Source organism: Cygnus olor, chromosome 9 (genome assembly GCF_009769625.2).
Source record: "Cygnus olor isolate bCygOlo1 chromosome 9, bCygOlo1.pri.v2, whole genome shotgun sequence".
Taxonomy (NCBI): Eukaryota; Metazoa; Chordata; class Aves; order Anseriformes; family Anatidae; genus Cygnus; species Cygnus olor.
Genome location: NC_049177.1, coordinates 8,036,617 through 8,060,172, shown reverse-complemented (window position 1 = coordinate 8,060,172; position 23,556 = coordinate 8,036,617). Strand labels below are relative to the sequence as shown.

The window sequence follows — 23,556 nt, the reverse complement described above, 5'->3', positions numbered from 1 at the left end:
CACCTTGGAGGAGTGTTTTGCCCCACTGGCTTCTTTCAGTAAGAAAACCCCTTTTCCAGCCAAGCCCTGGTAGGCTGGTGTCAGTAAACATCCCTGGGGAGCACTGTGCGAGCTGCAATGCATTTCATCCTGGCACTGCTACTCAGCGATGCCATAAGCCCCCAGACCTCCCTGCTGGAGAGCTGCCAGCAAGAAAGTGAGAAAACAGCATGAGCGTCATCGGTGCCGTGCCACGTATTGACAGCTCGCGGGGCTGAGGCAGGCTGAGAGCTGTGGAGGCAGGAGAAAATGCCAGGCAAGCACATCGGGTTGTGGCAGAAGTGGTAACACCTGCAGAGGGATGGAGGAAGGGCTCTGTGAGCAGCCATGGGTGCCTAGAGGCTGGCTGATGGGTGGCCAGGGCACGGGGCAGAAAACTGCAAGGATCCTGACCCGGTGATGTTCAGGAACCACCAGGAGACATGTGAGGTCTCTGCAGATCGCACTTCGTTGTAGCTTTGTCTACCAGTAGCTGATGATGAATTGCTCTGCCATATCCTGGTGAACCGGCGCATCACGGCCACCTGCTTTGTGCCTGCTGACACAGTCCCTGCCTTGAAGCCTCTCGGGGCTGACGATAGAAGTAGCTGCCCTTACCTGGTGTAGGGTGACTGCAGCACTGAGCTGTGAATGGGAAGCGTGGTGCTGGAGGGATGCTACGAACTGAGCAACCTCCAGGGTTGATTTTGACTACCTATGGTTAATACTGGTAGTGATTGCCTTGCCATAGACCATAGGAGTGTGCATCATCCTCAAACGCTGTCCAAAAAAATAAGTGGTTTCTGTACGTTGCTGAAACTATCAAAACTCAGGAACTGGATCACTTTGAAAACAACAGTACTAACAAGGGTCATGACATGGAAATGATGGTGGTTAGGGATCAAAGAGCTGGGTGTACTAATAAGTCAGCAACTACCTATAAGCATTCTCCAAGGGGCAGCAACAAGAAAGGCAAGAGAAACCTGGAAACCTTAGGAGAGGTATTTAGCCAAGCTCTGTGCTGCCTGTACATCGGCAAGGAGTTAATCCCAAAGGCTGGGTTGTAGAGTGCAGACTGACAGTGCACAAATACCCCCAGAAGCTGCTCTTAGACCTGGAAGCAGATCCTAAGATCTTAGAACCAGAAAGCTGGAAGCGTTTGCTCAAGACAGCTGGTACCAAGAGCAGGACCTTTGAACTTGCTGAACAAGAGCTCAGATGAGCTTTTCTTGCAGATGGAGTTGCAATAGGGTGGCCATCGAGGAGCCCCTGGCCAGCAGACACCTGCACCCCAGGGCAGACACAAATTCAGCAGGTCACAAGGTCACGGTGCCACGTTCTCTCAGAATTGCTGGCTGAGGAGGACTATGGGAGACGAGACTTACCATGATTCAGACTGAAACCGAGTTATGAAAAACTGTCTGCAAACCACAGCCCTCATCTCTCCAACAGCTCCGCGAATGGGACCAGGAGCCAGCCGAGGCTGCTCTGTCCTGGAGCTCAGCACAGTGACAACGGGTGGTAGTCCCGATGGCAGAGAGACAACCTCAGGGATCCTCCAGGACATTTCCCCTCCAAGTGGGTGAGGAAGGCCGATGGGCATCGCCCAGTGAAGCGTCGGGCACTGAATGAACCCAAGAAGAACCCAAAGCCACTCCATCACCAGAAGAACTGCTGCGGGGCCACATGGCAGACAGGCTCCTCAATCAACAGGGGGTGGTATAAGCCATGGCAGTGGCAACAGAGGAAGCTCAGCCCTGGGGAAATGCGTTGAAGAGGGGCGGGGGTGCTTCCTCTACCAGCCTTGCTGCTGCCACAGCCACCAGCGAGTGGTCATCGCAGAGCACCTTGCTGGACCCATGACAGGAGCACTGCTGCAAGGGCTCATCACACCTGCAGGCCACCCCGCAACGGGTCAGGAGGAGCAGTCAACCTCTCCGAGGACAGTGAGCAAGCAGGTAATTCCTCCTGGCTATTTGCTGACACAGTTATTCGAGCACTGCAAAAGACATTGCCTATCCCCATCCATGGTGGGACACCTAAATGGTGGCAGAGAAACTGAAAGAGGGCTAGAGACTGTATTTTCAAAGGCTCCTTTTGACATTGGCCACAGTAGACGTGCTTTGGATGCTTAAGGGCAGTCTTAGCCTTTGCTCAAACCTCATTCCTTGCATCCAAAACACAGGGCTGCTGCAGGTATCAGCTGTAGCCCATTCCCTCACCTCTGAAGAGGAGGTCTCACAGCAATATCACTCGGCAGCATGATTGATTTTCAAAGCTGGTCAAGAGATGCAGCTCTTGTAGATGCTGCAGCACTGCCCTGGAGATTTTTAACCCAGGATATTTTTGAGCCCCAAGAATCTGCACACATGGAGCCAGGTTCCCTCGCAGGAAACTCCACAGACATCACAGAACTCCCATGGTTTTTCTGACCGTGAAGGGTCACACCTAGAATATACTCCTGCATTAACTCCTCTGCAGCAGGCGGGTCAAACAGCCCTTACACGCTGGGTGAAGAAAACACCCAGCAGACCAGATACGTACAGCTCACTACTTTATTTCACATGGCTGCTGATCACAACTCTTTCTGTGTATTTTTTTTCCCCTTGGAATTTGGCAGATTCCTCTAACACTTCTGAGATTAAGACCGATTTGCACAGTCCTTAAAAAGCAGCATGCAGCCCATGGCACTCTACTTCTTCCTGCAGACTACTAAATGTTACCAGTGAATAAAGGATGCAGTGGCAGCTGAAGTAATAAGAGATGTACTAATAATTGCTCTTACCACTAATAAGAAGTGGTGACAGCTCAGGACTGAAGGAGAAGACAGTTGTCCCTTTGCAGCATCTCCCCCAGAGCATTTTGAATGGTGAGGATGCCAGCTGGCTTCTCATGAGCACCACGATAAGGGGAGGGATGAGACCTGGGTTTAAGCATACCCTTCTCATTAAAAACAGGCTGTAACAGCCCACAGAACTCCCAGCTGCAGGATCCCCCTTTTCTGGCTGTTCTGAGTCTGGCAAAAACAGAGGCACAAGCATTTTTCAGTGCTGCCCTCTGCAAGCAGTTTGCCCTGCACAGGATGCAGTCTGCTTTTCTCTCCTCTGTGGTTGAGGTCCCTCTCCTTCTTTATCCCACCGGGTACCCTGCAGACAGTTCTGCTCTGCAGCAGCATCTCCACAGTCTAGTTTTCACTGTGGTAAAGTTCTGAGGCTCATGAAATACTACCCAAATTAATCACCAAGTTAGTCAAGAGTCTAGCATCTAAAAGGTTTAACCCGCTTTTCCAGGAACTGTGCCTCTTAATATCACCACAATGAACCAGAACAGCTGCAGTATCACAGTTTATGAAAACTTTCCGCTTGTCCAGCTGTGTGTTTACATTCCAGTTTTGATTTTGGGCATTTTTCTGAACGTGTTGGCACTCTGGGTGTTCTGCTGCAAGCTCAACAAGTGGACAGAAACCAAAGTATACATGATCAACTTGGCTGTGGCCGACTGCTTGCTGCTCTTCACTTTGCCTTTTAAAACATTATCCAATTTCCAACAGATGAAGGTAGGTAGATGGTGTCTGATTCTGGAAAGTGGCTATTTCATAAACCGCTTAATGAGCATCGGTATCATCACTGTCGTGGCAGCTGACCGGTACCTTGCCATCAAGTACCCTTTGAAAGCCAAAGCGCTGAGGTCACCCCTGCAGGCAACTTTTGCATCTGGATTTCTTTGGATAGTCATCATCTGTGTGATTTTCCTTATTAAAATGATAGAGAATCGAGAGCAAGATGAACTTTGTTTCGAAAAATCCTCTGTTAAGCCCTCAGTAATCAGTCTGTGTGTTATTATTGGAGGGTTTTTCATACCACTGATCATTGTGATTTATTGCTCCACACAAGTCATTGCAGAACTCTTGAAAAAGAAGAGTGAAAACTGTCACGAGAAAAAGCTCATCAGGAAGGCTGTCTACATTGTGACTGCAAACATGGCAGTGTTCATCATATGCTTTTTGCCTCTTTACCTTGGACATCTCCTTCGCTTTATAATGGACTCCATCAGCTCCAGCTGCCCTGCGATACAGAGGGTTAACAACTTCGTTCACCTTGCCTCGGTCCTTGCAAACACAAACTGCTGCCTTGATGCTATTTGTTACTACTTTGTAAACAAGGAATTTAAGGAAGCATCTCCCAAGCTAGTGAGGTCCAAATCTGAATCCACTGAAGATGCTGAAATTCAGCTTCCCACACATTAGAGTAAAATGTACGTGGCACACATTTTTGGCATCTCCATATGCAACTGGGACTCAATAAAAGGCTCAATATTAACACTGAAAGTGTTGAAACTTTTCTTTTTATGTGAGTGTGATGGAGGAACTTTCTGCTAATGGGAAGGATTCAGATAAATGAAAATCGGCCCTGATTCAGACAACCACAGCAGCCCATATCATGATGCAACAATCTAGATTGCCACTACAATTCTCCGTCATATGCAAATTTGAGTAAAATGGTAGACTTCTACTGCAAAAACTCGAATTTTCCCCGAAAACCCCGAACAAGTACAGACAATGGTAAAAGTTTCTTCTGTCTATCCCCCTGCCTAGGGCCAGCTTCTATGCAGTTGTGACAAAGAAACAGATTTTTTCAAGTATCAGAAAACCAAACGAACTCAAAGTGAAACAACTGCAGAAAAAGGTGGATGTTTTTATGTAACAGGTATCTTTTCTTAGTAATAAATGCAAAATCACAGTAGCAGAGGCACATTCAGCCTGCTTTGGTCAAGTTTACAGCATAATTCAGACTATACAACAGCTACAAAATGCTCATCAATTACAAGAAGAGGTCAGAAGAAACTGCAATTACTTGTACTGGGGGAAAAGCTTCACATTGAGTGCATTTGAGTCAAATGACATTAAAACTACTATCCAAAGAGCTGGAGTGGCTGGGTGGGAACGAGGACACTGTAAATGGAGTCTGTTCAACATTGTAATGCAAATAATTGTCTCAAGAAAGTAGCAACACGTTTTTCCAAAGTATCCAATGTAAATAAAATTGTGTTACCAGCACAGAGCACCATCTCTTAATGAGTTAAATGGAAACAGTGGGGATCTAGTGGTTATGGGATCTGCTTGGTCCCCAGGGAGGGAGCTCATTGCCTCTGCTGTCCAAGCAAAGGGCAAGGAGTATGAGCTGCTACGGAGACTGGGATCTTCAGAGGCAGTGCACTGCAGGCCACCCCATAATGCATATACCTGCAAAGAGCTGAGTAGGCAAAATGGCTAACCAACCCCCCGTAACAATGCTCAGACAACACACAGATGTCCCGAGATAGGATGTAGAAACCAGGTGCACACCTCCACCCACATCTCCTGAACATGGGCCGGGCTCCCAGCTGCCTGTGGGCACTGGGCTGAGCCCTGCTGCCACCGCAGCAGCTTCACAGCCCCACACCCAGCACAGCCTCCACATCTCCTACTCAAGGCACATGCTGAAAGGAGGAAACCCCACTCAAGGAGAGGCCCTTTTGCAGACAACCGCTGAGCAGAGCCATCCGTTCACCTGGGCTGTGGCTGCACTGCTGCCCAGCAATGCCCATGCAGGATGAGATCAAAGCCTTGGCAGCTTCTTGAGGGGGGATGCAGGCTTCTCATTCAGGCAGAAACGGGGAAATCTGCTCTGTCACCATGAAAATCTGTGAGCAATGTCCAGCCTTTGCTCACAGCACAGGAGGGTGGGGGTTTATAAGAGGTTCTGATCACAAAATAGACCTTTTAAGGAGGCTGCTTTCCCACCTCTTCTACCCCCACCTTTTCTTTACAAAGATCAAAGCAGCAACAAACAGCACAGTGCATGCACAGATGGGTATCTTCTCCTGCCCCAGCCCAAGGTGCAGCATGGCCCTGGCAGTGATTACACACTGCTGACCTTGGTGCAGTGGGGCACAGTCTTTGCCTCGGCTGGACCTGTGTGCTGATGGGTGACATATGCACAGAATACCTCTTTAATTTGATGGACTGTTTCCAAACAAAACTAAACACACCTTTAAGATTTCCACACACCCTGTATGGGATTTGTGTGCAGAGGGAGCAGTGATTTGAAAGACTACCTGATTGCTAGCGTGCCTTTATCTGCACCTTCCGTCCCACCAACATGAGGTGAAAGCACTGCACAAACCAAACAGCTATTTTAGATGCAGCAAGAAAAAAAAAAATACTTCTCCAGTAACCACTAATTACATGGGTGGAGGAGACACAAAGCTGTCTACAAAAAAAGCATTTCCGAGCAGATTCTGCTCACCCATCTTGCTCCAAGTAACACCCCTTCCTCTAGCAGCCACTCACACAGAAAGGCATACCATCAACGTTTGGTCAAAGATGGCCAAACTTCCTAACCACAGAAACCTCACATCAAAGCCTCCATGCAGCAGCAAGCCCTCAGGTGCTCTCTGGGGGCTGGAGAGGGAGGAAGTCGCGGAGGGCAGTGGAAGAGATGGCTGGGTTGTGCTGGTGCAGGATGATGCTGAGCAGGGAGCACAGGAATGGTCTTCACCACCACAGGAGATCTGGTTAGGACCCCTGCCGCTTCTAACGACTGCCCAGGAGCAGCTGGTTAATGAGGGCAAACAGGAGGGAAAGCAGGTCTCAGTATCAAAAAAGATACTGTCCTTTCAAAATAGGAACAAAACCTCTGTTCACTATTTGAGCAGGGGCTATCCAAGTGCAGTAATGGGCCGTCATGGATCTGGTTGTGCTGGGGCTGCGATACCTGGCACAGACACCACGTGCACGATGGAGAAACCCACTCAAGCTCCCCAGACAGAATGCTGGATTGTGCTGTTCTGTTTGCTCACCTTCTTGTGGTTGCATTTTTGTGTGTTTTTGTTTGTTTGTTTTTACTTCTCCCTGCCTGGAGCTTTTTGGCTGCCTTAGAAGAACTGTCCTCTAAATCCATAAGCACCTGGCCAAGCCCTCCAACACAGAAGGACTAAGGGATGTATTAAGCAGTGAGGAAGCAGCAGCAATCTGCTATCTCCTGATGCTTCTGGTGAACTCAGCAACCTTCAGGAGATGAGGGGGATGTGAGCACTTGCTGACAAGACACTGATTCCTCCACTATCACCTGGAAATCAGCCAGCCCCACCACACACAAAGGTAGACCATAACCGTAACAGTGGAGCAGGCCTTGCTTGGCTTGCCTTGACCTCTCTGTAAAAACCTGGCTATTTCACCACACCCACCGAGCCTTCGACTATACGCAACTTCACCTCCTCAGCACAAGATGTGCTCTGCCCTATGGACTTGACAGATTTCTCCGGTGCCAAGTCTGGACGCCACCACCCCCGTGCTTTCCAAGCGGTGGGGGCACTGGTGCAAGGCTGGCAGCTTGGGCCACGCATGACCACATCCTGCCCTCAGGAGGCCGTCCGTGGCGTCCCTCCAGCAGCTGCAGGCAGACGCAAATGTCTTGCACTGCCATCTCCTACGTGACATTAATTCCAATTCTACAAACCGGTGACAGAGCTGGACACAGCCAGTTTCATCCCCTTCAGAAGCACTGAAGGGATTGGTTACAAAACAAACAAACAAACAAAAAAAAGAGTCACCTGAAAGCATGCACAGAGCTGCTGCAGTGCACAGGCTGGGACACAGACACAGCGTGGGAGCACATCCAAAACTCCCTCCAGTATTTGCGCTGTTGCTCACAGAGATTCAGTAATGTCTCACAGCAGTTTTCCTGCTGGGGGCTTTCCGTTACTGTTACACTTAAACTGAACCCCGCTGCCAAGCACAGCGTCGGGACAGCTGACTGAAAAATGAGAGTTCAGTTGAATGTCAGGTGTGGGGGGGGGAAAGTGTGAAAGCTCTCACCAAAAAAGCTGTGACATGCTTCAAAGACGCTTTCATCTAAGAAAGAAAGAGGGCACTTCTGGGGAAATGAAAATCAGGGTGGCTCACAATTGTTAGCTTGAGATGGGAGCATTCCTACGTGTCCTGAATGAGGGCCCAGAAACATCTCTGGGTTACTCTGAGGGGATGAGCTGTCCACGGTGGTCAGCACACGCACAGGCTGGAGACAGCATCTGACCCCACGTACCCCTCGCCTTCGGTGAAGGTGCTAAAAGGCTGCAGCAGCTGCAGGCCTGTATATCAGAAACGCTGGCAGTGATTTGTCGGTAGCTTTACCGACGTCAAAACTCTCACGTAGCTTCTGTCTGGTGACGTTTTCCTACCAAGATGAACTCTTTATGTTGTCGCCTTTCTGGCCCTCAGCTTTCAATCCAGGCCCCCTGCTTCAGGTTGGGTGGAAGTTTGGCACAGATATTTCGCGCATAACTTTTATCAAACTCAAAAATTGCAACAGCAAGTTTGTAGGTCTTTCGCCCTTGTGGGTAGCATGCCCCAAAGTCACATGGTTTAACCCTTGCCATGTATTAACACATAAAAATGAGCTCCAGAAACACCACATTTCCACCAAAGTCATGTCGCACCAACCAAGAAACAAAGGACCAGCCTTTCCCATCAGAGACACTCTGTATCACAGCTCCACCATGGAGATAGCACATTTCAGGAGGGCAGGGCACCAGCACATACACTCCATGCAGGTTGCACAGCTCCTCCGCATTGCCAAAGCTATTTCATAACTCGCTTAAGTTAACACATCTGCACTTCTGCCTGCTACAAATATTATTTAATAATTTCTTCTGAGAATAGCCCTAGGGGGCGGAAGGAAGGGGACTGTACAACCTTATCTGGTTTCACAGCACAGAGGCACCAACGGGTGACTGCTCAGCAGCCATCACAGGCAGGGCAGCCCAGTCAGGAGAGCTGCCAAAGATCAGGAGTGATCTTGGGGCAGGAAGGAAGAGATTCCTCTTTAACCTACAATTTTATGGTAAATAGATCACTATTACTTCCCCGTGACTGTCCTGTCAGCAGGGTGCTGCTGCAACAAGAAGCTGCCTATATGCCTTATATCACTGTCACAGAGGAAAGAATTGGGGGTACAGGACCCACAGGAATATCTAACCTCAGAAACTGCTGCGTTAGCGATTACCCTTTCCAGAGAGCTAACTGTGCACGGCTTTGCTTTCTGTATGCCCGGCATTTACTTCTCAGAAGCTTTCCTTCCTCAGGTAGCTCTGCCCCCAGCAAAACCAGCTCTCGGCAGGGTCACCCATGTTGTCTGTCTGTCCGACATCGCCACCATACACTGCAGGCTGGGGCTGGCCTGCCTGTGGATGGCCACACAGGATCCAGCCTCTTGCCAAAGCCACACATCCTCCCCCGCCAAATGAGGGGGATCCCCTCCCCTGGAAAGGCTGGACACAACCAGGATGAGAAGGCGACGCAGGCTGTCGGAGCTGGAGGAAGCAGGGAAGGTGCCATGTCCGTGGGGCAGCCTTTCCCAGCCTGCCATCTCCCCCACCCTGCCCCAGGGTGCCCAGCGAGGAAACACACACACCACAAGAATTTCCACGAGTGTGAGGAAAACAGAGAGAGAGAGAGAGAGAGAGAGAGAGAGAGAGAGAGAGAGAAAATAATAATAAACCCAAGAAAACTAACCAACCTTCTGCCCACAGGAAAGGTGATCCACGTGCGTGGCAAATTCTTGGGCATGCAGAGATGTGGCCACCAAACTGGAAGAAAAGTAGCATGCTTTAGAAGATGCACCAGCATTTCTACCAGGCTTTTGGGCCCATCCTTTCTACATCCTGGGAATTCCCCTCCCCATCCCCTCACCCTCCATTTAATTTTTTTCTATAAATGACACCAGAAGCAGCTCAACCTTTCAGTACTCATTTCAGGGCACGTTTTGGTGGCCAGACCTGGTCACTGCTACTTGGAGTTATCCTGAGCAGTGCCAAGCATCCAGTCCCTGTGCGGGCCACTCTTTCTTGCCCAGGACATTTTTTGACATGTTAAAACTGCAGCAGAAAATGAGCTGATAGAAAGCAAAACACACACACAACAAAACCAGACACAACAAAAAACACTTTCTACAAGAAGTACCCAACTCTTATCTGCCTTTGGCACTGAATCTCACATGCATTTCTTTCCTAATCTAAAGCCGAGATGCAAGGGTCAGACTAGGCTTATTAAGAAAAGGAACATCACAGTCAGGGAACTTTTCAAGAGGCCTGGCTGCTCTGTGAACTTGCTACCACAGCTGTTAAATGCGTATGGGAGGTGTGAGCATGCTGACAAACAGAATCATCACGGTGAATTTATGCCAGGACAGAAGTTAAAACGTGGTCATTTGTTTTAAGCTGTAAACTTGCAAAGGGCTGAGCTGTGCAAGCCATTATTTATTTATTTATTTATTTATTTACCGAGGTGTGTTCAAGGATCAGAGCAGCATATGCCAGAGCTTTTCCTCAGGACTGTATTTACCCCTCTTGTTAAATATGTTTATAAACCATGCTGACACGGACACTAGGGAGCCTTGGTTTCATGAAAATCCAGTGCTTTTCTCTAAAAGCAGCATTTAGTGCTGTTTCTGGTGCAATTTCATCCGTCCCTCCCATGTCAAGAGAGGTTCTTCACCGAGAGGGTGGTCATGCACTGGAACAGGCTCCCTCCCCAGGGACGTAGTCACAGCACCAAGCTTGTCAGAGTTTAAGAAGCCTTTGGTCTTTCTAAGTGACCACTTAGTCACATGGTCTGAGTTTTTGGGTAGACCTGTGTGGTGCCAGGAGTTGGACTCAATGATCCTTAGGGGTCCCTTCCAACTCAGGATGTTCTATGATTCTATGCCACGTAAAAATACTGACTTGAGAATAAATATTATGAATTCAACCCTCAGTCTCCAAGAAAAAAGTAAATAACATATCAGTCACCAAAGAGTGAAAATCCTGCCTTTTTCTGCTTTCTTCCCTGTGCTGTAGCAGACAAAAAGTAGCAGTGTGACATGAGGATTTAAGGGGAACAGAAAGCAAGTAAGCATCTATGAGAGACACAGTGATGGAGAAACAGCAGAGGCTGTGGCATGGAAAAAGGGAAGGACAAAAAAACCTCTACATAAATTCAGTTCCTGATGCATAAGATTTGTAAATCTAGAGAAATTAGGAGTTCCCCATGACTAATGTTTCTGAACAGAGGGCATAGATAGTTTAATATACACCTTATTTCATATAAATTGCTTTTTTCTGGAGCTCCTAATTCAAAAATGTTCTGCACGAGCCAGAAGGCCTAGTAAACATTCTCCAGCTGGAACTTCTGGACTTAAAGTAGGCTTTGGGTTTTTTACTTTGCTTTTGTTTGGTTGGTTTATCTTGTTTTCAATGCAGTGATTAATCACTGCATAGGTCAAGCTACCTTTACAAGTGTTTGAATGACCTGTGCTCCTAGACGTCTCGTTGTTTGGGTCTTTCAGGAACATCTGCTTCAGCCCCTGGTAGCCAGAGCTTTTTCCTTTGACTCAGATTTAACTTCAAGGCACAATATTAGTGATCTCTGTGAGTACAGAGGTCTTGTTTGTGGGCACCCAGAGAAAAAGTGTAAGTGCATGAACCCCGTGCCTCTCCTGTTCACTGTGAGGAAGAGGGTCTCTCAGGGGAATCAGGCTCTCACAGTACAGGTCACCTCCCCATGAGACTTTTCCAGTTTCTATATGAACACTGGTGTAAGGAACAGCATCTGAGCCCAGGAAATGTCGGATTTGCAGGGCACAGGAACTGTACTGCAAGGCTGGAAGAGAAAGCCATCCTTGCTGTGAGGGGCTGCAAGTCCACCAGATACTTTTCAGGTTACTGGGGTCTGTGGGTTAGGAACCTCCTAAACCAGAGATCGTGGATTGTGTCTTTGCATATAACAGCCCATCAAGTGTTTGTTGGTTGGTTGGTTTGTTTTCCTTCAATGAGCAAATGGAATCACTTTTTAAATAAAATTATTTTAAAAATTAAGAATCCAAACACGCTATTGACTTCCAGCTTTTGCAGCATAGTCAGCACGTACTCTCCCTTATCTGCCAGAGCTTGGTGCAGCATCACACCAGCCAGAGCACAAGAGGCCAGCTGCAGCCAGCGCTCACCAGGTAGATCCTGCTGAGCTGGAAACTGCTCTGAGTGGGAAACATCTGCACCCACCTGCAGTTGTCAAAAGCTAAAGATGGCTCTGAAACCTGAAAGGCCCAAGCTACAGTTATGCTATGGGGCTGCATAGAGGGTGTCAAACCACTAGAGGGAATCCTGACCTCTCTCTGCAGCGGTCTCCAGCACACCGGGCACAGGAAAGGCAGAGGTTGGCTTTGGAAAGCAGGAAAAGGCATTTGGGGACAAACTTCTGCTCAGCTCAAAAGAAATTAACCCCAAACCGAATTTGGGGTTAAATGAAAGGGAGGGGTAAGGGAAATGTGTGTGAGAGACAAATTATCCATAAGTTTCAGTTTTGATGCATGAAACATTCAGTTCCTCTGAAATGCTTTGTGCTCTTACTCTGCTCACTTCCACGAGGGACAGGGTGGGCAGCAGGAAGTACCCTTAAACAAGAAATACCATTTTTCAGAAGAATTCCCATCCTTCTCCAGAGTGCTGCTCTAAACAGAAAATTCTCACAGGCATGTTTCTACCCCCAGTGATAAGGATGTGTTTGCTGGCTTCTGGAAAAGCTTTGTCTGCAATAGCAAACATTCTGCATGCAGAAAAAAAAAGAAAAAAAGAAAAAAAAGAAGAGAAAAAGAAATACTGAAATGGTTCTGGGAAGGCCTGGTGTGTCACTGTACCTTGAGAAGAGCCTCACAAAAAAGTCACCTGTTATTGTCAGTTACATGGGCCAGGTACGCTGTTAGAGATGTAAGGGATGTTGGAGGTATTGGAGATAAAGAGTTTGAAGACAGTATTTTAATCTGGCTGCTGCATTCCTCAGCTGAAACCACTGCAGCACGCTGATGCGATGCAACTGGCCCTCGGCTAGTGCCCACACTGGCGGCAGCACGGCCAGCTGCTGAGGGCTGGGGCCACCAGGCCCCATGTCCTGCCAGACCCAGGTACTTTCAGCCACTTTGAGTGCATCGAACCACAAAAGCGTACAGCCGCCCAGGCACGTTGTGGCAAGCAACTTCACAAGGATGAACCATGAGTTGTCTGAGTGCCATTTCCACGGAGCTGTGTTTCCAGCAGCTCTCATGTTTGCAAGCCAGTGACTGCTGCTGCCATCTCTGCCTAGTCTCACCTGCTGCACCTTTCTCCTCACAAACACCTGCCCAGCCCTAGGTCTTACCCTGGCATTCCCACCCTGCAGCGAAAGTCATTCAGTTATCAACACCTAGATTAATATATATATATATATAAAATTCATAATGTGCAGGCAAAGCCTGTGTACCTGCTTGTGAAAATAAGCAAATGAAACTCGGACTCCACTGCTATCTCCTTCCCAAATACGTCTGCAGTGACACGAACCAGTGTGTGCACCACTGCTGGTAGCAGTGCAGCCGCTGTGGCTCTGGGTGGAGCAGTTGTCCTAGCCACAGGGCAGGAGGCTTAGCTTCAGCACGAGGCTAAAAATAATAACTTCTGCTTTGCCTGTCTGAAGTGGGTCACTTTCACATCATGCCAGCAAAGGGGCTTCGGAATGAAAATGGTGTGGTTAACAGAGCTCTGGCAAGGCTGGAAGAGCTTGCCCTAGCTGCTACTGCACATTTTTAAATGGGTGATAGGAAATATGAAGAAATGTTTTTTTCTCTTTAAGTTTCTGTGCTATTTTCTTTGTCTTTCTTTTTATGCTTCTTCCATTGTGTTGCTATTGTTTTTTTTTTTTTTTTTTTACAGTCACATGTCCACACACACACAAACCTTCCTTCTGTCAACTGTCTCTCCCCCCTGCACATGACAGACTGCTGTACTGCTGCCTCAGCTTCCCCTTGCTTGCAGGCAATAACACTGACTTTGCCAGACTCTTTCTAGGCAAGCTATAGCCACAAAAACTGCCCTCTCCCACAGCAGACAGCTCAATCACACAGAGGAATTAGAGACAGCGAAACCACAGCAGGTGTCTGACTGCGCCTGGGTTTCACAGAGGTGTCCTGGCCACACAGGGGAATTTCGAAGTACCCGTTTGCCTTAGAGCTCATGCCTACCACACATCCTCATTTGGTCTCGATCAGGGGGCTGATGTGATGATGCTGTTCAAATACTAAGAAAACGCTAGATGAAGCGATAACAGTTAAAAACAATGCTCTGGCCATCGTTAGTTTACTTACAGTGCAGGCAGCACAACAGGGCAAACTGTTAAAATTCATTAAAATTCAGTACGACATAGTAGAATCACAGTGTTTATCCTAAGTGGTTCTCCTAAACAGTAAAATTTACGTGTTTCTTTTACTGTTAAGCAGGTACCTTTGTTTGCAACTATTGACTAGATTATTATCTATGCTAGATGAAATACGGACAAACCAGAGAAGAGTGACTTAGTCAACAATAAGGAGCAAGCCTCAGGTTTGCCATCTATACCCTTACCTTTTACAGCAGTCGTGCTTTTCACAGTAGAATAATATAGTTACAGATGTTTAAACAGTAGTTAAATAATACAAAATTATATCAAATGACTGTTCATTCAATTCGTTGTTGGAATTAGATGATCTTTAAGGTCCCTTCCAACCCAAACCATTCTATGATTATCTTTTCTTTTCTTTTTTTTTTTTTTTTAAACCAGAAAAAGCTCCATGCAGTGGATATTACCTTTTCTTTTTAACCAGGCAGAATTATCAGTGAAAGTTAGAGCTAATGCCCTGTAACCAACCCTTTAAAATTAGAACATAAAAATAAGATACAGGCTCCTTTACCTCAATTTCGAGTCAGTAGCTCAGAAAGGACTGCTTCGGTGGAGCACACTTTCATCCACAGATGACACATTGTAAAGATGTATCTGAAGAAAACTGACATTAATTCATTGCCACAGCCTTCTTTCCCCCGGCCCCCCCACCCCCGGCCCACACCACCCTTTTTTAAAAATTTTTTTTGGAGCCCTCTGATACTGGGTTTCTTTTTATAAAGTATATTGGGGGGAGGGACTGACTGCTGACTTCCAGTCAGCTGTAGCCAAGGCTGAGATGAGGGAGGAAATCGGTGCTAAATTATAAATTATTGCAGTATAAAGTAAACCTGTGATTACATCACCTGGTAAAAGGCCATTGCCAACTTGCAGAAAATAATGAGGACTGATACCAAGGTAAGAGTTGATGCTGCTCTGGGATTACATTGATTTCCACTCAGTGTCTAATAGTTAGGGTCTTCTCTGCACCCCTCAGTGTGCAGCTGTCACAGTATGCAGGGAAATATCTCTGATTCAACCCAGTCTTTTGCATGTGAAAGCATAGACTTGCAGAAAAAGGTAGGAAGAGACCATCTAAGGAAAGGCCAGCTCAAGTGTTCTCATGTTATAATGAACAGAAGTTTGTCTAACCTACTTTCACTAACACCTCACAGCAAGCGGCGTTTCTACTGTTCAGCTATCTTCAGCTGAAAGGGTTTATTTTAATTTCTAAGCAGAGTATTTCCAGCTGCAGTATAAAGCCATTATTTCTTTTCCCATCTGCAGTGGATGTAGCAAACTGTTTATTCCCTTCATCTTAATAGCTGCCATTTATGTATTTGAAGACCTATTTATGCCCTCCACACTTCAACATTTGTGCCATAAGTACACCCAGGTACTTCTGCATTTCAGAAGTTACTCACTGTATTTGCTCCTGTTTTTCAGACTTTCTCCTGAATTGGGCTGCTTTTTTCTTTCTTTCTTTCTTTTTCTTTTTTTTTTTTTGTGAGAGTGACCCAAGACTGAATACAGTTCTCTAAAACCTTCAAAAACTGTATATTCCATAATCATGTGGATTTTTTTTATACGTAACCTTCCATTTCATTTCCAGTCATAGTCAATTTCCAAGATACTCTAAGACCCAGATCATATGTGTAAAACTATGTGTACATCTTTATGCTCCATTATGTTCTGTCTTTCCCAAACCATTTATCCAACTTGTCAACACCATTTGAAATACTTATATTAGGAAGCTGCGAACAGAGAAAGTAATTTTCATAACACATAACAACATAAGGAAATATTGTTATAAAACAGTATGCTCATACATTCATTAACTACATTCATTTGTTTTGCAGTATTATAAATTATTCTAGCCTCTATTAGTAGACAGACTACAAAAAAATCTGAAAATACTACTGCTTTTTCACATATTTGTCACATTTGTTCTTTTATGCACTGATTTCTTGACTGCAAGCTCTCAGAGATGCGTGAGAGGCAGGGGAAGGGTAAAGCCCCTTCCCACAGGTGGCAAAAGCTCAGCATTTCTAGCCGCCACTGCATGAGATCAGAGACACACCGCAGATGCTGTACCATGATTTGTGCAAACACAAGCAGTACTGCTGCCTTTTTCATACCAAAGCTGTGAGGCAACAGAGTTTGGTGTTAAATTAACTTCAGTTTAAAATTTGTGTGTTGAACAATGGGGAATGACAAGCTTCACACAGGTACAGTGTATTGTCGCAACTGGGCACCCCAGGGCCTCTCAGGTGGCTCCCATTTCACCAGGAAAACTCTGTCAAGGCTAAAGTGATGACCAATTTGTGCTCTTATCTTTAATCAGCGACTGATTAACAAGTCCCATGTGCCAAAACTGCCCTCTGCAGCTTTGTTCCATAGGAGCAGAGGGTCTAGCCCTGAGCTGTGTCTGGACTCCAGCTGGCTGCAAGCCCCCCATCTCACTTGCTGCAGGCATTTCAGGGAAGCCTTGCTCCTTCAAGCTGGGAGATGACTCTCAGGTTGTTTTCTGGGGTGCAAAGGCTTGTCGTGCTTGGCACTAGTGTTGAGGAGTACTGCAGATTTAAGGTGGAGTTGGAGAAATATCTGCATATCTGCCCAGTTGCCATTGCATATCTGGGTGCTGCAAAACGAATCTAGTTGTAGGTTTAGGCTCAGTGAAATGGTTTGCAAAGGAACATCTTCCTCTACCTAGAAAAGTGAATTCCAGCATCACATCAGCAATGCTGGAGATTGCGTTTTCCAGCTGTCTGACTTGCCTTGACTACACTGATGGCTGATGAGTGCTGGTCCATCAAGTACCACCCTAAGAATCTGAAGACCCTTTTACCCAAGACCAAAATATGTCACTCATGGTGCATTTATGCCCCTGGGGTCAGCAAGGAGTCCAAAAGCACAAGACTCCAAGGCAGCAATACAATTACATTCTTGGCCTACCTTCCCAAGTATCTTGGTCACCTCAGAACCACCCTGGTCTTAGCAATCATCCTAAGGGAGAGACCAGCAGGCAAGCTGGATCACCATGGTCTTCAGATAGTTGCTGGGTCTTTCAGAGACTGCCCATCAGACCCACAGCTGATTGTGTTCACAGAAATTCAAAAGTTGTCATCTCAGGTGAATATTTCAGTCACCTGGTGAAATTACTTGCCAAATTTTTCCCCCTAAGTTTTTTTTTTTTTTTTTTTTTTTGCTTAGCTTTGCACTCTTTTCAAAAAAAGAGAACTGTCTGATTGTGCGATAGTTTCTGCCATTCTATCATTGGATAATTTGAGAAGTTCTCCTCATTTGTTTGAGGTTTTTCACTTTCCTGCAAATTACCTTCTTGATCCCTTCCATGTTATGAGGTTTTTCTACACACGCTATTTATAGGAATGCAACCGTGCTAAAGGGAACAGACATTTTCAGAATTTCAACTAAATCTCTAGCACTTGGTTTGCAGCAGAAAGCTGGAAGGTGATTATTGTAAGTGGCATGGTTATACTCAAATGAAGTGCAGTTTTACTTCTGAAGCCATTTGTTCGCACTAACTTGTGTGTAAAACACTTGTCAGTGGCAGGCAGCCAGAACAAAGACAACATATCAACTCAGCTACACTAACGTTACAAATCAGAAGGAAATAAGTATCTAGCTCCCCTGAGACCAAGGCCTACCAGTTATATTTTACATACTACTCGTGTCTGATAGCAAGGACAGATAGCTAGTTGCATACGGAAAAGAAGAAATGAGCTACAGCTTACTGAAGTTACCTCCATTGCTGTCCTCTTCAGATCCCAGATTCAAGGAGAGCCAGATCTTTTCAGAGTGAAACCCCTTCCGTGCTGGAATAAATAAGTAAATTCGCTCTGTTGCCCTTTCCATGGGAGAACAAACAAATACGTGTTTTCCCAAAGAGACATTTTTTTCCAGAACTTTCTCTATCAAAGACTAGCAAACTTATTAAAGAACAGTGAACTAGGGCAAATGAGGAGATGAGATCAATATAAGGTCCATAAAGTAAATGTGCATGCAACCTGCATGCACCACACAGTTACTACCATTAATAAGTAATTACAGCATTGATATACACACACACACACCCCCCATATTGCTGTGTGTAAATATACATCTGGGGAGAAAAGGAGAACCACACAAAGGAAAAGTCATGTCCCACTGTGATGACTCTTGTTCAGCTTATAGACATAAACTACCCCAAGATGGCACTGTTGGGTACTGTTTCTGCTACCAACACAGGCAACCACCCAAAACTATCTGTCTTTGAAGTAAATGCAGGAAACCCTGTAAGCATTTTCTTAAACTTTCTTCTTTTTTTCATGTCTGACTAGCTCTTCATGGACACTTTCTATTTCTCAGCAGCACTCCCTGCATCTCCACGTTAAGTAACTCAGTGATTAAAGCCAGAACTCTGCCAGAGAGATCTCAGAGTGACGATGCACCTCTCAGATAGATTATGGCAGCAGCAAGGTTGACATTTTCTTTCTCATACCCATAGATCTAAGTGACAAGAGAAGGCAACACAGACTGGAGAGTCTGCACTGACAAACGCACCCTGACAGTGCACTCTGGTTGCAACAAAGCAATTCGTGCAGAAACTTCAAGAAAAGCACCACGCTAAGCCAACATGTGAGCCATGGACACACTAATTGCCATTGTCTGGATGAGACAATACCAGTATGAACAACAAGACCCAGCTCACGTCTCAAACACCTTCATCCCTGGGACAGTGACATTCACTTTAGCTATACTGCAAGGTGCCAGAACATATCTCCCTTCTTTGCAGTCCTTTATGGCATGCTCAGTCGGACATCAGAGCACAGTTTAACACACGCTGGTCTGAAAACAATAAAAGTGCAGTGGCAACTTGGCAACACATAAGTTAAAATGGGAAATATCCAGAATGCAAAGATGACACATTAACGAAATATTTTGTATCATTTCATTTTACTTTTTTTTCCTCCCACAGAGTGCCACAATAATTGTTACTTAAGACCCACTGAGTTTTTGGAGAAAATAATTTACCTCTTATTTACTGCCTGCTTCTTTCATAGGCATTTTTGTCCATCAAGCAAGCAGCAGATGAACACACGAGGTGTGCTGTGTGGAGAGCCACCTGCTTCTTCTTTCTCTTGTAGCTGAGGAATTTCACATGTCCACAGGGCAGTGCCAAGGTAGGATGGGACCGTTGTGAGCAAATGTGCTCAGGGGCAATGGGCTTTGATGCTTCCACCTAGCTACACACATTGCAACGCCTTGGAAAATGAGTTGGGGGTTTTGAGATGGTAGAGGCTGCAAGTGGTGGCTTCACATTTGCACTTGCTCTACATCAGCAGCTTTAGACCCTCACAAACCTTCTGATACAGTGACCAAATTGCCTTAAACAGAGTACAACAACAGAGACATTTATAACACGGAATAATATTTTAAGTGTAATGGAGGCAACGTATTCTGCAATGATCTAAATGCATTTTGATGCAGATAGTTTGAGTGATGATCTTCAAAGTATAATAATATCTATTTAATCTAGTGCTCTTTTGCTGAAATCAGCCAGCTAGTTCCTTTCAGTGGCATTGCCTCAGAAGGAAAGAGATAACCATCCATTTTCTAGCTATAAAGTATTTTAGACTTTCATGTCACACAGGTACAAGGCAGATGAAAGCGCTCCTATTAAATAGTTTTGCATTACTTTAGTGACAGGTTTCCTGGATTACTGTTAGAAGAATGGTATTTTTGGCTTCTGTTTCCTCTACTTGCTGTTCAGCTTGAAGCCATAAGGCTTCTTCAGCCAAGTGATAACAAAGAACAAGGCTAATTTTCATGTTCATGCTCTTGAACGCCTGAGATGGGTCCCAATCTGCTGTGTCATCACTGCTAAGAGATCAGTATCAGTTCTATTAGTCACAAACTTGATATCTGATGCTCTCATACATCCCTTTCACTCTGGACAAGGGAGGTGGTAAACAATGCAAATGGCACACACACACAAACACACGCGTTGCAGAGCTGCTGAGATAACAGCAATTGGTCATTGCCTTGGGCCAGGGCTTTCATTAGGTCCCACTCTTCTACAGCATTGAGTGATTCTGGTGGTTGGTGCTTTTGAAAACACGAGAACTATATCTGAGACCCTAAAAGAAGCACTTGACTCTCTGCCCCCTCCAGACTTGAGGTGAACCCAGTGAGAGGAGAGGGGGATCTGAGCCACCTTCATGCAGCAATGCTCCTGCCCCTTCCATCAAATACTGCAAAACCTGCTACCACAACTTTAACCCTGTCCTTGAGCTGTAGCTTGCTGGCAATAAACATTTGCATACTTCTACGATGGCGAAGCACAAAATGCCCAAGTGGAACCCTTGCAAATAAGTTCAGAAATGTAAAGATAGCAACCTTCACTACACCTGCAATCACCCAGGGCACATCTCCATTCTGAGAAATGTTGCTTTTTGGCCAACCTGTGATTTTCATTTGACTCTAATCCATTGCAGTTATAGACTTGGGTGTCTAGGACTTCAGGTCTTGAAATGCCACTCTCTGCGCTGAGGAGATATGGATAAGGTAAGGTTACAGAAAACAGAAAAAATGGTGTTTCCATACAAGTCAGCACTTTTTCAGTCCAAGCCATTCAATAGAAATATGTATTTCAGGAAGTCATAGAACTGAGAGTGCATAAACACTGCAGACAAGGTAGCTCCTACCCCTTCTTGTGGGGCCCCCTGCTTGAAGGTACAGGAATGACTGTGCAAGGCAGGAGGGTGCAGCATAGCTGCTGCTGATTTCCTTCACTGGCATCCCTCTGTGCCCAACTGTAGCAACGGTTGTTGACTTCCACCAGGTGATGTTCCAGTCAACAGTGGAAATAATAATAATGGAAATGCAAAGAAAATATTTTTTTTGCTGTGTGTTTCATTACTAAATGCAATGCAAGGGGTGAGAAGAAAATGGTTCCTTAGGTTCTCTAAGGAAAAAAAATATCTATACACCATTTATCAGAATATTGTGTTATATGACGTAGACCAGTGAACATAGCATGACTCTCTGATCTGATCAATCTCCGAGTGAGGAAAAAGAATAATGTGTAATAACCACATACTGCCAGCCAGGAGAAGCATCCTATTTCACTGTAGTATGACATCATAGCCAATGGGAGCCTGAATGCTCAGAGGCCTGTTAAGGAGCTGTGTGGTCTACCTTCTCTGGTCCCAGGTTTGTGTCCACACTGGTGATAACTATTAGGTTTTTTTTTTTTTTTTTTTTTTTTTTTTTTTTTTTTTTTTTTACTGGATGATTGTGAAATTAGCCATCGGCTTCCTTTGAAACCCCAGTTTTGCATGCACCTACCATTTCCTCTGGTAGTGCCACTGTTCGGTGAGCATGGCATATCATTAAACAAAATGCTGGTGAATCTCGCTGGAGCAGACTGCAAAGCACATTCGTGCAGGAAGCTCTGTGTTTATTTTTACACAATTTCACTAAAGGTAAGCTCGCAGCTTGGCTGGCTACCCCTAGCTATGAACACCAAAGAAAAGTTATAGCTTACTGGTATGTCCACAACCAGAAGTGTTTTGGACAGGTGCAAGCTGCTCTGTCCCTCAGCTGTGGACTGTGGGCCTTTACAGTTATAAGGAAAATGCTATCCTGTGTGCTTGGTGTCCTGTTGGTGAATTTCTGTATCAGATACAGCTGAAGATATTCTTTTTACCTCAAAAATATTACTCCTGTAGTTCTGCTCAGCCAACCATTCCAGTATATGACTGACAGCTCGCTGACTGACAGCTCACCAGGCTGACCAGTTCCTTTCCTTTCAAGATGCAATACCTTCTTTGTAAGGTTTCTTAAATGAAGTCAGGAACAAATCTATACTAGTAGCTGGCCAGCTCCAAGAACAACCGCATTTGTTGCCAGCAAAAGTCTCTGTCTCATCTTGCAGAGGCTGAAAGTGGCTGCTCCCCATAAAAGAACAGTTGCCAGGCTTCCTGATTTCCAGTTTTTCAGTTTCCTGCACTTGCTGCAGAAAAGTGGCCACATGAGGCCACATAACCTCCATCTAAAGTTCCCAACAGTGCAATTAAGATAACTTACTGTGAGCCAGACTTTGAATGACTATGAAGGTCAGAGAAAGAGTGATGAGCACTAGTGTGAAGCAAAAGGCCTCCAGATAAAGAAAATACTGTGTTCCAATCCAAGTACAAAGAACAATTTCTAGGTCGCTATGGAAAATTGATTTTGTTCCTTAATTTACCTGCTCTTTAGAGAGAAGAAACGTCGAGGTATATCTTCTGGGTAGGAGACAGTATCACTGGCTCTTTGGGTAGTCCTCCTTTCCGTGAGTGTGCTGATTAGCTGGAGTTAGAACATCACAGCGTTTTGTGGTAACAAGAAGCGGCGGTAGCCTGCTTAGAACAAGACAACTTGTTAGCTTAACTCAGTTTGTCCATACAGTTTTTGAAACCTTCAAAAACACACCAAAATATCAGACACCAGTCACAGCACAATACTGAAGGTAACTTTGGGGTAGACTTAGGGTCAGGTCTGGGCTGATGAGCCTTCTATTTCTTCACAAGAATGAAGGACGTTTTCCACTCACCTCCTAGCTCTTCACTGGGCAATATCTTTTCCAGAGTCTTTTTGCTCTAGATGATCAAGTCTATGTTTTATAGCTGCCTGGGAGAACAGAAAGTCACACATGCCTTTGGAGTGGCACACAAATATGTCAGACACCACCTTTGAAATTTGATTAATTTGCACTTGAGCATACTAATTCTAGATCTGAAACCCAGCTCAATCCATTCTGGCCATTAAATACAAGTAAACACGTATTTTAGACATTTATGAAAGCTGAACTGCAAAGCTGTTTTGATATATTTTTCACCAAAAAAGAACAGCAGAATTCAAGCTGCTGTAATGCAAATTAACATGGTTTTGCACCGTATGAACAAGTTTCCTCTGAAACAGTCTTTGATTCCTTGAAAATGACAGGTACTGCCTGGCTTAGCAAGAGCAGCACTTGCACCTAAAGAAACATGGAGAAAACTCATCAGTCTCTACCAAAAAAAAAAACCAACTTATTTTTGCCACAAGCTTTGTAAGTTTTTTCTCAAATACTTCCTTTTAGTTACGCAGACTTTTCTTTAGGTTCTTCTTTTTCCCACCAACCACTATTTGTTTGCTAGCTGAAAGGCAATAATGGCGAAGTGATAAGCTTGACAAGACTGTTGTCTCTAGGCAGGACAAGCAATATACCTCTACCACATTTATGCGGTTAATTTAAAAAAAAAAGAAAAAGAATTGAA

General features: G+C 45.4%; 1 protein-coding gene and 1 long non-coding RNA gene across 2 annotated transcripts in view; one reads left to right on the top strand and one right to left on the bottom strand.

The window, feature by feature from the left end:
- Window positions 1–19,771, bottom strand: part of LOC121075116 — a 29,721-nt gene extending 9,950 nt beyond the window's left edge. Inside the window, exons 1-4 of the long non-coding RNA XR_005822739.1 lie at window positions 19,289–19,771; window positions 18,019–18,090; window positions 14,787–14,869; window positions 9,576–9,645 (exon numbers count right to left, since the gene is read on the bottom strand). This is a non-coding gene — a long non-coding RNA (uncharacterized LOC121075116). The remainder of the gene's footprint in view (window positions 1–9,575; window positions 9,646–14,786; window positions 14,870–18,018; window positions 18,091–19,288) is intronic.
- LOC121075115 (G-protein coupled receptor 35-like) lies at window positions 1,495–5,529 on the top strand. The gene is made up of 2 exons (XM_040568042.1): window positions 1,495–1,976; window positions 3,309–5,529. The coding sequence occupies exon 2, from the start codon at window positions 3,335–3,337 to the stop codon at window positions 4,262–4,264; it is 930 nt and encodes a 309-aa protein (XP_040423976.1). The 5' UTR covers window positions 1,495–1,976; window positions 3,309–3,334; the 3' UTR covers window positions 4,265–5,529.
- Window positions 19,772–23,556: the final 3,785 nt, after the last annotated feature.